At 42.2% G+C, this 17,478-nt stretch overlaps 1 protein-coding gene across 6 annotated transcripts in view; it reads left to right on the forward strand.

The window, feature by feature from the left end:
• The window catches only part of VWA8 (von Willebrand factor A domain containing 8), a 279,042-nt gene that overhangs the window by 101,911 nt on the left and 159,653 nt on the right, over positions 1–17,478 (forward strand). For all 6 annotated transcript variants that reach the window (XM_074988426.1, XM_074988442.1, XM_074988464.1 and 3 more), the window contains exons 13-14: positions 1,519–1,679; positions 5,989–6,102. In XM_074988426.1, the coding sequence (XP_074844527.1) occupies positions 1,519–1,679; positions 5,989–6,102 (275 nt within the window). The remainder of the gene's footprint in view (positions 1–1,518; positions 1,680–5,988; positions 6,103–17,478) is intronic.

A 17,478-nucleotide genomic window follows, 5' to 3' on the forward strand; every position in this document is an offset into this window, starting at 1 on the left:
AAAAATTAAACATTCACTTGTTTTTCAACTTCAGAATATGACAGTATGGAATATATTATGTTTAATACTTTTATTATTAATGAGGTTTAAATAAATACAAATAAGAAATATTTGGACAAAAAAGAATAACTTTAACTCCAGCACGGAAATTGAATGATAGATTTTTCATCTCTACCTAACCAGATCAAATCCAGTTAAAGTCATTTGGAATACGATGTGAAGTTTGATTTTATTTCTGAATTACAATGTGTTGCACTCTGCTGTTCTCTCTCTTTTTTTTTTTTAAATCTTCACCAAATTTAGGTTTACCGTTTGGGGTATTGGTGTGCTTTGAATATTAGTCTTAGTATAATGAATTCATACTACACATGATTAATTTCATTCATAAAGTGGAGTGTGATACAAAGTGAAAATTAATCTAATTTTGAATTATAGTAGATTATTCTGTGCATCAGTTATTAACTAACTACAAAATGTGTAGTGAATTTCTGAAGTAAGTGGCAGTTCAAGGACTCAAATATTTGATATATATTTCTTTGTTTTCATAAAGATATGTTTCTTATTTTGCGTGTACACTTAGGCCACGTCTACACCAGCAAGTTCTTTCAAAATACAGCGGAGGGTCTACACACAAAAAGCATTCTTTCGAAATTAATTTAGCAAGAACACAGTGGTCCTTTTGAAAACACTCTTCCACTCCTGTTTCGGGAAAAGTACCTTCTTTTGAAACTTCTTGCGAAAGAAAACGTGTAGATGCTCCTCAGGCCTTTTTTTTTTCAAAAGAGCAGTCCTCATGGTGCTGGATTTTTCAATCCCTAGCTCGTTCTTTCTAAAGAACGGTGGCTGTGTGGGCACTCTCTTTCAAAAGAGCAGATCACTCTTCTGATCCACTTTTTTGTGTATGGATGCATTCTTTTGAACAAAGTTCTTTTGGAACAAATCTTCCGGAAGGACTTCTTTTGAAAGATCTCTGTAGCATAGACTTAGCCTGAAGTGTTTCAGTAGTATAGCAAAATGGTGAATAAGAACAATAGTAAAAAGAAGTTGTGTTTTTATGGTAGTTTACATATCTGTGGAAGCGTTAAATGAGTAAGACTTTTTACCTATTTTTTTAACCTATATTTCACATTAATGAAATCAGTACTTGATTTAATGGTAATTTCTGCAGTCTGAGTGAATTCAGTTAATGCCAGGTAACAATTGCTGAGCACTTTTATAGTTCTCAAAAACATTTATTAGAAACAAACAAAAATCAGTTAAAAATTATTTTAAATCTTTACCATTTGTTCTAGTATTGAAAAGGGAATGTTAGTGTGTGTTTAAACTAAAATTTTATTTAAAACACTGTGAATGTTGACATCTAGAGTTCTATGGGAAAGTGGTCCAAAATTTCTTGCCTAAATCCATTTGGCTTCCTAAGGGGCAGATACCCACATACAGTACTTTCAGGTGAAGTCAAGCTCCGAAAGGTCAGTAAAATGTAATTTAAATGCATTTTTAAATGATTGCTGCTCATAGGATATGACAGCTCGAGATTTGGTGCAGCAAAGGTATACACTTCCTAATGGAGACACTGCTTGGAGACCATCTCCACTTGTTACGGCTGCCTTGGATGGGAAGCTTGTTATCCTTGATGGTATTCATCGGGTCAATGCTGGTACCCTGGCTGTACTACAAAGGTCAGTATGGGAGCTGTGTTAAGCTGAGTGACTGAGACTTGTTTAGGTAGGACATTCATGCTGAGAAGCTGGTATCCTGTTTGCAAATACACAGCTGTGCAACTCCAGGTATGTTATAGCATTGCAGTAAGGGTATTGGATGTTTACACAATACATCATGTTGGGACCTCAGATATCCGAGAGCAGAAGCAAGCCACAACTGTATTATGCAAACCTTTATTAATGTTGGAAATGGCACCTGTTTGTTCGTGCTGTACTAACTGAATTAGAAAATGTATTTGTTTCTATCCTTGTCATATCCATGTAATCTAAGATTAATATTTATTCAGTAGTAAATAAATTATAAATGTTGTTTGAAAATGTATTCTGCTTATAAATAACTAATTAATTAAGCTTATTCTGAAAAATGCTTTTTTTGGAATTATTTAGGACACTGAGTAAAAGAATCTGGAAAAGGCAGTTTAAGTCCAAAGCTGAGTGCTGGAGTTACTAAAGGATCTCATTAAACTGGGTGAAATTCAGTGTTGCTAAATGGAAAGTAAACACACTGGAAAACATAATCTGAACTACACAAACAAAATGATGGACTCTAACTTAACCGTTAATATGGAAGAGATCTTGGAGTGGTTGTGGATAGTTCTCTGAAAACATCTGCTCAGTGTGCACTGGCAGTGAAAAAAGCTAATGGAATGTTGAGAGCCATGAGGAAAGGGATAACTACTAAGTCAGAACATGTCATAATGCTACTATATGTATACATCATACACCCACACTTTGATTATTGTGTGCAATTCTGGTCACCCCATTAAAAAAATAGAATTTGAAAGGGTGCAGAGAAAGTCAAATTGATTTGGCGAAAGAGCAGTTTCTGTACAGAGACTTATTAAATCAGCCCCTGTTCTGATTAGAAAAGAGATGACTGAGGAAGGGGTGTGTGTTAAGCGACAGTGGTAAAAGTGGGCCAGTGTGGCACACTGCTGGTAGCAGCCCATACACAGATAATGTTAAAGTGCCACTGCAGCAGTGCTTTAATGTCACTACCCCTGTTGTCAGCTCTGCTGGTAGAGTCCATTGAGGCCACTGACAAGGGGAGCAAAAGAGGCAGGTGCCGCTGGGTTGGCTATTTTTAAAGGAAGCAGGGCTCCCAGCTGCTACTACTGAAGCAGTGGTGGCCAGAGCCCCAAACTCTTCAAATTGCTCCCAGAATTCCAGGGCTTCTGGTTGCTACTGCCACTGCCCTGGGGCTCGTGGTGGCTGTGGCAGCCATGAAGGGCTGACCGGGAGACTGTAGTCCTCAGTGTATTCCTCTCCTTCCTGGGATCGAAAGCCACCGTTCTCCGTGGCCCAGGACCCTGACTGTCCCAGGTTGCATACCAGGATGTCCCAGTAGTTTCACTCCTGATCTATAAAATCATGAATAGTCTGGAGGAAGTGAATAGGGAATGTTTTCCACTTCATTTTACACCCCACCTCAAAGGCTCGCTTGAGTTAAGGACTAGAGTAATGCCAGGGAAATCTGCTACTACTGCATAAATTAGAAAATTCATTTAACATCTGAACTTTCTGATAACTTAAAAATCTCTTCTGATCTTCAGTTTTTTAATTAGACACCAAGGTGATCCTTACATTAGACATACCCAGACTATTTTATTTTTGAACCGTATTTATACCATAATATGTAATTAGGAAGACTGTAGTTCCAAATTACTATTGCTTAAACCCTGTCAATTTCACTGTAATTTGATAAACATGAAAAATATTTCCTTTGTTTTCTGTTCTGCTTTTCTTTTCTTTGACTCAAGTGATCTGAAAAGGGAAAAGCTTATGGGTTTGGTTCTTTGTGATATGTTACATAAAGACCCGAATGTTTTTCCCTCTTTCTTGTCAAAAAGAAAATATTGTACTTTGTTTTTTCTAGAAATAACAAGAATGACAAGTCTTGTCTTCCCTTTATTGTTGTTGATCATGATGATGCACTTCATGGATGACTCAAATGTGTGGGGCGGGGCTGTGGGAGAGGTGGTATCTTTTATTGAACAGAATTCTGTTAGTGAGAGACAAGCTTCCGAGGTACACAGAGCTCCTCTATAGATCTTTCTGACTCGAAAACTTGTCTCTCTCACTAACATCAGTTGGTCCTCACACACTTCGGCTCTGTCTATGCTAGAGCATAAAGGTTGGTTAAAGGGAGTTAGGCTGATTTGATAAAGTAACTATCTTCGCTACAAATATTAGGTTGATTTTAAGGGGCCCTAAGGCTGACTTTTGTACTCCAGCTTTTTCATGAAGCGTAACACCAAATTCAAATTTACAAGGTTGACTTAATGCTAGTGTAGACACAGCATTATTTAATTTGATTTTATTGGCCTCCAGAAGTATCCCACAATGCCCCGATTGTGTTGGTTCTGACTATTGCTTTCACCTCTGCTGTTCTCCAGGTGAGCAGGAAGTAGGAAACAGGAATCATCCCAGGCTCTCCTTCTGTCCTCTGCACCAGGGTGCCTGTCCGCCGCACCACACAGCTGCCAGGCTCTGCAGCTCCCACCCCCGCCCACGCACACACCACATGTCTTTCAGGCTCTCTAGTTCTCCCCCTCACCATCCACCATGTGCTACCGGGTCAAAATGAATCAAAATAACACTATCAAAATGAACTATTTCAATAGTACCAAAAAACAACTTTTCAATAGCTCCAAAATGAAATCTATCCAATTTTTATTTCTGCATTTTACATTTCTCAGGATTGGCCCACCAAAATTGTAATGGCGTGTGCCGCGGCAGGCTATGGGAAAGTGGAGCAGAGATGCATTTGACAGTTTGTTTTCAACAGGAGCAGGGAGTTGAGGGCAATGTGCTCTTGGATTATATCAGACTCCCAAAACCACTTGTGGTGCATTTTTCCCATAACACAATGGCACAGAAATCCAGAATGCAATGGGAAGTGCAGGAACTGTGGGATAGGTACCCACATTTCACTGCCGACACAGTCAAACTTAGCAACAGTAATGAGAACATACTATTTTGACTTTCTAAACGTGTGAACATTCACCATGGTCTTTCAAAAAACCAACTGGTATAAAGTCGACTTTAATAAAGTCAACTTTATTTATAACTTCACTAGTATCCTGTGGCTGACAAGGTTACAACTATAGGGAAATTGTCAGCCTAGTGCTAATGGGGAAATGGTGTTGAATCCTTAACAAAAATAGCTTTTATTTCAAGTTTTGTAGTTACATAGCTTTAGCAAAACCAAAATTCAAAATAAAAATTATTTCCTCTCTTTCAGCAAGAGTTTATTTCCCTGGTATCTGTGCTGGCAAAATTCCTTGTTAGTAGTTCTTTTATCGACAACCAAAACAAAACACAACCTGATAAAACCTGAAATTCTATAATAAAACTTAAGCATAACCCCATGCCCTCTTAACACATTACAAAAAGTAGGACAAGGCAGTACAGGGCAGGACATAAGTCCATTTTTTTCTCCTTTGCATTTTGTTTTGTTCATCTCTGATTCTTTTAATTTTCACTAAGGCTGCGTCTACACTAGCGAGTTTTGTCAAATGAAGGGGCTTTTTGTTGACACCTCAGGGAACGTCTGCACTCATAAAGGTTTCTGTTGACAGAGTCTTGACAGAACTCTGCCTTTGTCTCAGCAGTGTTAATCCTTGAAAATTTGAGGCATAACGCTCTGTGAACTAGTGCTGTGCAGGGACTTCTGTTGACAGAGAGGGCTTCTTGTTCACTGGGCAGCCCTGTTTGCAGAGCTTCCAGTCATTTGTTCTGATGGCAGGGCAGTCTGGCAGAGTGCATTACTCTGTTAATCTGCTTTTGTCTGTAGATACACTCTCTCTCTGTTGACAGACGCTTCTAATGTAGACATAGCCTAGGAGAATATGTATCAGTTAAGAGGACTGCTAAAATATAAAGTTTCTAGGAGCAAAATAGGAATACTAACTGTGTACCAGTCAGACAACAATATTCTGAATTTCGTAGCATACACTGTAATGATATAATAGAAAGCCTGCCTGTATGGTGTGCCATGAAATAAAATTTGATCATAAATGATGTTATGTGCTGTAATTACAGAAAATATTTTAAATTCTTTCTTAAGTATGCAATTTAACTGGCATTTTTCTCCTCACAATGTCCTTTGCTAAAAGCTTATAGGTCCCAACTTTTGTTAATAATTCAAGTATTAAAATTAAGACTTACTGGAAAGAATACCTTATTAAAGTAACATTTCTTGAGGTAACTGTAAACACCAAGGCAATTAAATACTAAATTTGTTTGCTTTTGAATTCCCAAACAGGCTAATTCATGACAGAGAACTGACTCTTTATGATGGCACCAGATTACTAAGGGAAGACAGGTATCAAAGTTTGAAAGAAGAACTGCAGCTCTCAGATAAGGAACTACAACAGAGGTAATTAATGGAGAATAACATGGTATACAAATAATAATCACTCCTGTGGCACCTTAGGGACTAAGAAAAATGTATTCGGTCATGAGCTTTCATGGGTAAAACCCCTTCATCAGATGGAAGTGGAGTGGAAAAACAGAATCCAGGGTTTATATTGCAGGGAACTAGTGGGGCAGGGAGGGAAAAGGAAGTTACCTATCACTAGTAAGACCTGTTAGTGAAGCAGTTCAGTTGGATGGTGGGGAAATTGTGCTTGTAATGCATAAGCCAGTTAAGAGCTCTATTCAGGTGAAGTTTAAAGGCGTTAAACTTGTAAATGAATTCCGATTCAGATGCCTCCCTCTGTAATCTTGTAAAATTCTTTTCTAGAAGAATTCCCCCTTTTAAATCCATTATTGAATGTCCAGAGAAGTTAAAATGATCATTTAGAGGTTTGTGTGTGTAACCTTTTCTGATGTAAGATTTATGTCCATTTATCCTTTGAAGTGATGGTAAATAATGGTAAATTTTCACAATGGAGGAGGGTAACTAGTGGTGTTCCCCAGGGGTCAGTCCTGGGACCGATCCTGTTCAACTTGTTCATCAATGATCTAGAAAATGAGGTAAGCAGTGAGGTGGCAAAGTTTGCAGATGACACCAAGTTGTTCAGGACAGTCAAAACCAAAACAGATTGTGAAGAACTACAAAAAGATCTCAGCAAACTGAGTGATTGGGCAGCAAAATGGCAAATGAAATTTAATGTGGGTAAGTGTAAGGTAATGCATGTTGGAAAAAATAACCCAAATTACACGTGGGTAATGGGGTCAAATTTAGCTACGACAGATCAGGAAAGGGATCTTGACGTTATAGTGGATAGTTCTCTGAAGACATCCACGCAGTGTGCAGCGGCAGTTAGTAAGGCAAATAGGATGTTAGGAATTATTAAAAAAGGGATCGATAATAAGACAAAAGATATCATACTTCCCCTATATAAAACTCTGGTACGCCCACATCTTGAGTACTGCGTGCAGATGTGGTCTCCTCACCTCAAAAAAGATATATTGGCATTAGAAAAGGTTCAGAAAAGGGCAACTAAGATGATTAGGGGCTTGGAACGGGTCCCATATGGGGAGAGGCTAGAGAGACTGGGACTTTTCAGTTTGGAAAAGAGGCGATTGAGGGGCGATATGATAGAGGTATATAAAATCATGAATGGTGTGGAGAAAGTGAATATAGAAAAATTATTTACCTTTTCCCATAATACAAGAAGTAGGGGACACCAAATGAAATTGATGGGTAGTAGGTTCAAAACTAATAAAAGGAAATTTTTCTTCACACAGCGCACAGTCAACCTGTGGAACTCCTTGCCGGAGGAGGCTGTGAAGGCCAGGACTCTATTAGGGTTTAAAAAAGAGCTTGATAAATTTTTGCAGGTTAGGTCCATAAATGGCTATTAGCCAGGGATAAAGTATGGTGCCCTAGCCTTCTGAACAAGGGCAGGAGATGGATGGCAGGAGATAAATCACTTGATCATTGTCTTCTGTTCTCCTTCTCTGGGGCACCTGGCATTGGCCACCGTCAGCAGATGGGATGCTGGGCTGGATGGACCTTTGGTCTGACCCAGTATGGCCATTCTTATGTTCTTATGTTCTTATGAAGTAGAGACTGTCTGGTTTGTCTCATTTACATGGCAGAGGGGCGTTGATGGCACAAGATGGTATTTATCACATTAGTGGATATGCGGGTGTATGAGCCACTGATGGTGTGGCTGATGTGGTTCGGACCTGTGATAATGTCACAGAGCTCAGCCTTCCAGGCTGTATTATCACTGTGTAGACTTCCTGGCTTAGGTTGGATCCCTAGGCTTTAGGACCCTGTGGGATAGGAAGATCCCAGAGCTGGTGTTCCAACCCACACACAAAAGTTTACACAAAAGTGAAATAGCCCTGTTTTCTGAGCACTGTGAGCCCAAGTTGGCTGGCATAGGCCAGTTGTGGGGTTTTCTTCGCTATGTAGATGTTAGCCTGTGGCCAGGTAATGTGCGGTGAGGTACCAACTACGCCCTTGTTACCATCCGAGTCTTTAACTGCAAGAGCACGGAGCTCGTCGCTGCGGGCAGTCAGGCCAGGCTGACAGATGCCCCTGGGTCCTAAACAACCCAGTTTTTACTGCTAGAGCAGGAAGCTCCTAGCACTCTCACCTATGGCCAGGCTGTGGTAACCAAACGGTTAAAGTTCTTTTTATTGTGCTGGCTGTGTTGCAGTGACAAAGAGTAACAACAGTCAGGCTCAGATCTTAACTAGTTACAAGTTTATTAAGCTACAGTTATAAGCGTGCGGTTACAAAAGGCTATTGTCTACTTCTTATATGCTAGCAGAGTACAGGTGTTTACAGGTTACGTTACAATCCAATAAAAAGATATCTGTTACCATCTAACACAATGATATCTTAATACAACAACATCTAGTTACAGAGCTCTAATTCTTTATCTGTGTACACCAAAAAGGAGACCTTAATGTGGGTGTATCTTACCCTCCTTGCATCTCTCGATACCTGCGTAGCCAAGCCAGGATCAGTCACGCAATTCCATGGAAAGACGAATACGAGGTTGGGCGTCCCCAGTTGCAGACTTCAGGAGGCAATCACGTGACCTGACCAGCAGGTAGCTGGTGGAATGCACTCAAAGTCAGAGTGCTGCTGGGCCCATCTTTATACCCCCTGGGTTATGTATTCTCTTTCTTATCTATGGTGCCAGATCGTACTAGTCTGTCTTTTGTAACGCCAGTTTTACAAGGGCAAGTCTTACTTAATTTGCACTTGTAAGACAGGAGATAAGCAATTTGGGAGTACAGGACATTCTTTTACAAGGGCGGAGATTTCCCTTCTGGGATGGCTGTGTGAGTGCATCAAATCCATCAATGCCAGCTGGGGTCATTTCCTGAGGCCCCCCTTATTGACAGTTAGCCTGCTAGACCTCTATCTGTGTTTTCTGTTTCTCAGGGTCACGATGAGCCAGCACATCTGGGCCCCAGTGAGCGACATCAAAGACTGTGCTGTTTAACTGCTGTTCAGTGCCCTGTGTGCTCTGAGGCACCTTAGAGGGGAGGCAAAAGCTGGTCTGTAGTGGGGAGATTTTGTCTGGCTACAGTAGATACCTATAGATGCACTGCACTGTTTTGAAGCATCTTATTGAGAGTCATTGAGAGTTAAACAAGAAGCTGAATTATTTTAATTCTTTCAAAAGATTAGCTGAAAAGCTGGTATGTAATTGAGAATTAAAATGGGGACATGAAATCATAAGGATGAGTTGAGGCCTGTCATGCTTATTTTTTTGCTTTTTTTCTTCCAGTCATCTGCTGGAAATATTCTGTGTTGAAATATTTGAATCCTTTGATGGCCAGACAGATGCACAGTCATTGTACTGACTGATTTCAGTTAATGGCCAGGGTTCTATTTTACGTTACCCAAAACAAATGTAATCTAATGCAATCTTTCAAAAATTCTGAAGAACTGAGTCTCTTGTAATTCTTAGCTGGCACAACAGTTTAAATAATGTCGGTTTTATACTTATTATGTTGTGATAAATGACAGTACTTGTTTTAAAGCAATCAAGAGTAATAGCATATTTTTTACAATATACACAACATTATGGTTGCCTGTAATCAGAGCAGTCTTATGTATAGCAGGAAAATACACATTAAGGGTTGTATGTCAACTATATAAAGGGTACAGTTGCATAGGTCTTTTATATAATATTTGGATTTTGAAGTAAAATAAAAAAAAACCCTCTTTTGTTCTTCCCTATGATTCCCTATAACTTTTACCTCAATGATAAGGTGACTCTTTGTAGTAGAGTGGTAGTAAAGTAGGTGAGAAAACACTTCTAGTGGACTTGAAAAAAGCAACTTTATACTATTTTTTGGTCACCCACTTAGACTTCTATAGGACTATTAAAACTGAATTCTGTTTTTTGTTTTTTTTTTAAATAAAAACCTCTTAGGTCAGTGGATATAAGACATGGGAGAACAGTGTTTCAAAACTTTTGTAAAAGTTCTCAAATCCAAATTAATTGGGGAGATTGGATGATAAGGGGTGAATTCTTTAATGTTTTCCCTTGTTAAGAAAGAGAAGAATACACCCATCCCTTGTTATACGGGCACAATTGGTTCCCCAATTTCTGCTTGTAGGTGAAAACTCATAAGATCGACACTAAATTCCCATTAAAATACATGTAAAAGTCTCCAACTCATTCCAAGTGCTTGTAACTTGACATAAACCAGTTGAGATTAGGTACTTTCCTGAAGTATGTGAATAGTTTGGCACCAGAAATAGGATGTAGTGTATGTACGTAGACTAGAGTAACCAGATTCCATACTAGAACCTTAAATTAAATTTTTTATTTTACTTATTAAAAGTGAAAAAAGAAATTTAAGTCACCAAAAGAAGTCAGAATTGATTGGGTGGGGGTTGTTGTGGCAGCTGTCAATTGGTAGTTTGTGAGGGGTCGTCAGCATCTTTCTCCACAGGTACATCAACTTCCATATCTTTAGTTGGTGTAGTAGAATTTTTTGATATGGAAGGCTGAGGATCAGAAGTTTTTGAATGAAAAAAAGGTCAAGTGTGGTCTGTTTGGCAGTCTGTTTTTTCGTTTATAAAGTTCACGATAACAGGCTAGGGAAGCATTTAGTTCATGCTTGAAAGCAAAACTGCTTTCCAAATGTGGACTCTTTTCATCCAGTATTGCCATTTCTACTTCACAATATTTTAACACTTTAGAGAGTTTTTTGGTGTCTTTGTTCTCATGACTGCAGTGCCTTCATCATAAGAGTCAGCATCTTCATCCTCTTTACTTTTCTTTGTCGAGTTGAATGCGTTCTTTGTTGGACAATTTCTCTTTGTGAGAGTGTAAAACTTCCTGAACATCATCTTTGTAAACTTCTTCAAATCCAGCTTCAAGTGCCAGTTTTACAATTTTTTCCTGAATGCCTTCCATGACCTCATCAAAGGCAATGAAGTCATGCACAGATTTTGGTAGCTAGGCTTTCTGCACACGATTCGTATTTTTGAGTGACTTTGTTCCAGACTAAAGCAATATTATCTATTGCCGTTTTTATGTGGTACAGTCTTCCCCTGCTTTACGAGGGTAATTCGTTCCTGAAAAACTCCTCTTGGGGCAAATTCTTGGAAGTCGAAAATGTAATTACCATTAATTTCAATGGGAAAAAATCTTATGCGTTCCTGAGCCCCGAAATTTACACCCATTTACGCTGAAACAAAACCAAATCCCATTAAAATGAACACAATTACTTCAATAGTTAACATTAATTATCATAACACAACCTAACAAGGCATTTTCCCTTCATTAATTACTCTACAATATGTCTGTTTACCTGCAGATACAGGGGAACGGAAATCAAAGAGTACCTGGGAGAGGGGCACAAAGCTGGGTAGCTGCCTGTGGCTGCAGAAGCAGGGCTGGTGCAAGAGGTCAAAGCAGGGCACGGGGAGGCTGCCCGGCCTGAGTGCAGCTTAGGTTAAGTGGGGAGGGGGCAGTGTCAGGGGCTGGCCGCGTCGGAGTTAGGCAGGCACAGGAGACCCCCAGTTGGCAAGGGGCGATGCCTCACTCGTGCAGGGCTGCGCAGCAGAGAGGCTCTGCCAGCAGTGGCCGAGGCACTCAATGCAAAGGAATGCCACAGGCGGCAAGCGGCGCCCGAGGCACAGCTGCGCAGGGCGGGCTGCGGTGGCCCCCTAGCCACCCAGGGATCGAGCAGCAGGGGTGGGGATGGGGTGGGCTGCGCACTCAGCAGCCACGTCTCACATGAGAACCTGGGACCCCACGGCTGCCGGCCAGGCCGGGACGCACCATTGCTGCAGAGCCGAGGCGGAGACCGAGACCAGCCACAGGTAAAGGCTGGGCCGGGGGCTCCGGGAAACCGCCACTGGGCGCTGCGGAGAGATGCGCTGGGCGGAAAGCAGCTGCGGGCAGCCATTGCCTGGAGCTGCAGCCTTTCTCCCGCTGCAGGGCATCCGCGTCCCCCTGAGGCGCACAAAATTGAAATTGGTCCTTGTAAATTCGAGGGAATGCATTGTAAGACAAGGTACAGGTTTTAAATCAAACTCCTGGTAAACTTGAATTCTCATAACCCGAATGGGTGTATTTCGGGGTATGACTGTATTTCTTCCATGACTCTCATACTGTTGGTTTGTTTTCACTGTCAAATTCTGAAATGAGGTATCTTATGACCAGTTGTAAATAATATGCCTCGAAAGTTGCTGTTACACCTTGATCCATCGGCTGAAGGATCAAGGTGGTATTAGGAGGCAAGAAAACCACTTTAATATTATCGGCATAGTCTTCCACATTAATAGGATGGCCAGGAGCATTATCAATTATTAAGAGACATCTATTGTCCAAGTTGTCTTTGGCACTATAAGATGCAATAAAGGGAGAGCGAGAGAATTGGTTATGTAGTCTGTAAATACTTGTATTGTCACCTATGCCTTCTTGTTGGATCTCCACAGCCACTGGTTTGATGCTTTATTCCATCCTTTCAGTGCTCCTTGGTTTTGTGAGTGATTCACAAGTAGAGACGTAGCTTGACATCACCTTCAATATTACCACCGAGTAGTAGTGTGAGACGGTCTTTAGATACTTTAAAGTCTGGTGCTTTCTTTTCTTCTCTAGAAATAAATGTTCAAGAAGGCATTCTCTTCCAAAAGAACCCCCTCTCATCAATATTGAAAATCTGCTTGGCTGAATAGCCCCCTTCTTCGACTACCTTCATCACCTCTTGGGGAAACTTCATTGCACCTGCGACATCAGCACTCGCCCTTTCGCCTGATGTACGAATGCTATGCAAATTACTATGATTCTTGAATCTCTCAAACCAACCACGGCGTGCCTCAAATTTAAGATCCTCCACACCTGCCAATCCTCCTCCTTGAGACTTCAGCTTTAAATCTTGAAACACCGATATAGCTTTCTCTTAGATGATAAGAAAGCTCAAATTCATGTTATGTAGGTTGTGGCTGTCGATTCAATGGGTCAAAAGTCTTTTTAGTTTATGCACAATGAAATCTCTTGTTCGTGTTCTACTCTTCAGTTTCATACCACCAACAGAGCTCTCAGCAACTTCTTTCAACTTATCTTTTTGAGAAATAATTGTACTCACAGTTGAAGAAGATAGGTTCATGGCTGCATATATGTCCCTGTTACGTTCACCTTTTTCAGTATACTCTATAATTTCTAGTTTCTGAGCTACACTTAATGGCCTTCTTGCTTTCTTTGGTTTACCATTATGGGAATCACTTGCAATGAGTTTTGGACCCATGTTTCAGAAAATAAAGATGGTGATTCAAGATAAAACATACCACTGTAAGGCTACGTCTACACGTGCAGCCAACATCGAAATAGCTTATTTCGATGTTGCGACATCGAAATAGTCTATTTCGATGAATAACGTCTACACGTCCTCCAGGGCCAGCAACGTCGATGTTCAACTTCGATGTTGCTCAGCCCAACATCGAAATAGGCGCAGCGAGGGAACGTCTACACGTCAAAGTAGCACACATCGAAATAGGGATGCCAGGCACAGCTGCAGACAGGGTCACAGGGCGGACTCAACAGCAAGCCGCTCCCTTAAAGGGCCCCTCCCAGACACAGTTGCACTAAACAACACAAGATACACAGAGCTGACAACTGGTTGCAGACCCTGTGCCTGCAGCATAGATCCCCAGCTGCCGCAGAAGCAGCCAGAAGCCCTGGGCTAAGGGCTGCTGCCCACGGTGACCATAGAGCCCCGCAGGGGCTAGAGAGAGAGCATCTCTCAACCCCCCAGCTGATGGCCGCCATGGAGGACCCAGCAATTTCGACGTTGCGGGACGCGGATCGTCTACACGGTCCCTACTTCGACGTTGAACGTCGAAGTAGGGCGCTATTCCTATCTCCTCATGAGGTTAGCGACTTCGACGTCTCGCCGCCTAACGTCGAAGTTGGTGCCGCTACTTCGAAGTAGCGTGCACGTGTAGACGCAGCTTAAGAGTGTTTAAGGGGTGCACAGCGACCACCAACACAAGACCCACTCTGATGCACCGAAGAGCATCCTGGGAGTGTGTGACATCACAAGATACACACGCAAGCCTTTTTTTCCTCACCACCTTTTTTCCCAGGGCAATCATTTTTAAAACGCATCTTTGACCAGCCACTGGCAGCTCCTTCAGCTCTGGCATCAGCTCCCTGCCTGCCTCTGAAAGAGCAGGACTCACGTTACCAGTCCTTAACCCCATTAAACTGAGACCTGCTCTTTCAGAGCAGCAGGTCAGGGAGGTGCCCCTGCTGCATTGTAAACTGCAGGAGCCAGAGAGCAGGGGAGAGATGCGCAGTCAGGCAGGAACGAACTTTGCAGGCCAGGAAGGAGTAGCAGCATGTGGCACTCCTTTTGAAAGGTAAGTGAACCTTGGGTTTGGGGTTGGGGTGGCTGGGGAGAGTTAAAAGGTGGGGGCAGTTTGGGACCATGTGGGGGGGTTAAAACCTGGCCCAGGGTGAGGTGTGTGGGGCAGGTGGGAGGGACTAATACAGTAACCTGCAACCCCTGTATAACTCAAATTTTCCTGCAACGAGAGGGGAACCAGGAACAACCAGGGCTGATCAGTTTCCTGGCTTCCAAAGTGGCAGGAGCTGGGAACCAGGGGCAGGCTGGTTCCAGTCTCCCCATGGCTTGAGAGACCAGGAAACTGATCAGCTCGTGGCTGGTGAGTTTCAGGTTCCCACCAGCACAGGGGAGCCGGGAACCAGGCTAAGAGCCTTCTCCCTCTCTTTCCCCAGCTGAAGGGGTGTCAGACAACTGCATGTCTGAGGGAAGGGAGGGAGAAGGCTCCTGCCACAGGGCTGTGGATCTCCCTGCTCCCCAGCCAGGAACCCCACCACTCGAGCAGAGCCGGCTGCGGATCTTCCCATCCAGGGACTCTGCTGGCCAGGCATTACATGGACGGCTTCAAGCCACAGGGCTGCGGATCTCCCTGCACGCTCGCCAGGGACTCTTTGGCTGGAGCAGAGCCAGCCATGGGGCTGTGGGTCTCCCTGCCCCCTGTGGCAATCTCTTCCCAACCCGTCACCTAAACTCGAGATATGCCTATGTTGAATGCTCATGTCTTGGGTGAGGGGGAGGACAGCCATCAGGAGGTGCAGCAGGTGCTGAAGCACCTCTCTGTGGGGCCATTGCAAGCTCTGGCAGTATTGGCTCCCGGGAATGAGCTGTGTCTCCCAGGAAGAGTCCAAGCTCTGCTCTGGCTATGCTGTTCCTCAAGAAGGTAGACACAAGAAGGTAGAGGTTAGACCTCTACTCTGCGCTGGTTAGACCTCAGCTGGAATATTGTGTCCAGTTCTGGGCACCCCAATTCAAGAAAGATGTGGAGAAATTAGAGAAGGTCCAGAGAAGAGCAACTAGAATGATAAAAGGTCTGGAGAACATGACTTATGAAGAAAGGCTGAAAGAATTGGGCTTGTTTAGCTTGGAAAAAAGAAGATTGAGGGGGGACATGATAGCGGTTTTCAGATATCTTAAAGGGTGTCATAAGGAGGAGGGAGAAAACTTGTTCTTCTTGGCCTCTGAAGAGAGAACAAGAGGCAATGGACTTAAGCTGCAGCAAGGGAAGTTTAGGTTGGACATTAGGAAAAAGTTCCTAACTGTCAGGGTGGTCAAGTACTGGAATAAGTTGCCAAGGGAGGTTGTGGAATCTCCCTCGCTGGAGATATTTAAGAACAGATTAGATAGATGTCTATCAAGGATGGTGTAGATAGTGGTCGGTCCTGCCGTCGGGGCAGGGGACTGGACTCGATGGCCTCTCGAGGCCCCTTCCGGTCCTAGTGTTCTATGATTCTATGATCTGCAGCATATGTAGGGAGTGGGGTGGGGTGGGATCCCTTTAAGGGAGCATCTTGTTGGGGCTCCTGGAAGGCAATGGTGACCTGCGACCCTGTCTGCTGTGCTTCCAGGTGGCCGTTTTGCAGTAGAGTGGCCAACGAGTCTGGCCGCTCTCTGTCAACAGAGTGAATCCCTCTTTTAATCCGCTTTGTTTTCTGGATGTGATCCGTTGACAAAAGTTTTGTCGCAAAGTATCTTCTGACAAAAACTTCTGTCGACAAATTGCTCTGATCGAGACATAGCCTGAGACAGTATGCTAATCTGTTTGGGTTTTTTGTTTTTCTTTTAGACTTTTCCACATGTTAAGCATTTAGTATAGGAAACAGAAAGGCAACTGTTAGAGAAAAAGATAGAAATGGTTACATAATCGGATTTGCCTCAGAAGCTGAAAGGAGCTGATTATAATGCTGCATGGGTGGGTATTCTTTACACCCTTAAGGCAATGAATTACTGCCCATGTGACTAGGCTAAAAGAGAGCACATACAGCAGACGAGACAAATGCAAGGAATGTAGCAGGATATGAATTTCGTAGCAAATAGAAACTCATATATTGTTATATTTTTCACTGAATATGTTCATCACCCTTAAGTTCTGAGTTGTTTATTTTCACTTTGTTTTTTAATTTTAATGTATCTGAGCATACACTAAAGCAGTCAGCTACTTACAAAAAAACCCTCAGTGATCCAAGCCTGTGTTTAATGCGTTGCAGAAAATATTTGATAACTGCTTATTCTGGCATGGTTAAATGGTGGAATACTTGAAAAGGTACAGCATAGTTTTTCTCTTCAATTGAAATATATATCATCTGTCTTAAGAGCCTTTAAATTATAGTTATTGTTAGGTTTGCATTGTTAATACATGAACTGTATATGTATATCATATGTCAACACTTAACTTTCTGACACACACTTATATTCTCTCGTGGCCAAACTCTTTTACAAAAGATCACTATTCAGACATTTGTTCTTATTTTGTTTGCAGTAATAAATGATGGCTTGTGAAACTGCATATGAGGAAAATACAAATAATTGAAAAGTATGTGAGATGGCAAGGGAATGCTTTCTGTGTGTCAAAAACAAAATATCTGTCTTTAGTATGAGACTGGAGAGACTGCATTCTCTGCTTGACCTTTAGCGAGGTTATTTTTTGTCAGATTTTTCTTACCTCCTGGTGGAGAAAAACAGGCTTGTGTTTATGCTCACCCATATGGTCTCATATCTCCCCTATTTGTCTGACCTACAGCTTGAACAGGCAAGAGGAAAGGATTAGCATTAAAAAAGTATAGCCAAACCCCTCAGCGAGTTATATTCTAGGTCTGAGTGTGTTAGGCTTTAGGGTTATTCATATGACTTCTGACGGCAGATTGATCAAATAGTGCATGAATTTAATAAACATAACTCCACAAAGAAACAGTGGCTATGATGGATTAGAGCCTGATCCTGCACAGTACTGAATGTCATCTCCGGCTGACAGTGA

This window comes from Carettochelys insculpta, chromosome 1, assembly GCF_033958435.1.
Source record: "Carettochelys insculpta isolate YL-2023 chromosome 1, ASM3395843v1, whole genome shotgun sequence".
NCBI lineage: Eukaryota > Metazoa > Chordata > Testudines > Carettochelyidae > Carettochelys > Carettochelys insculpta.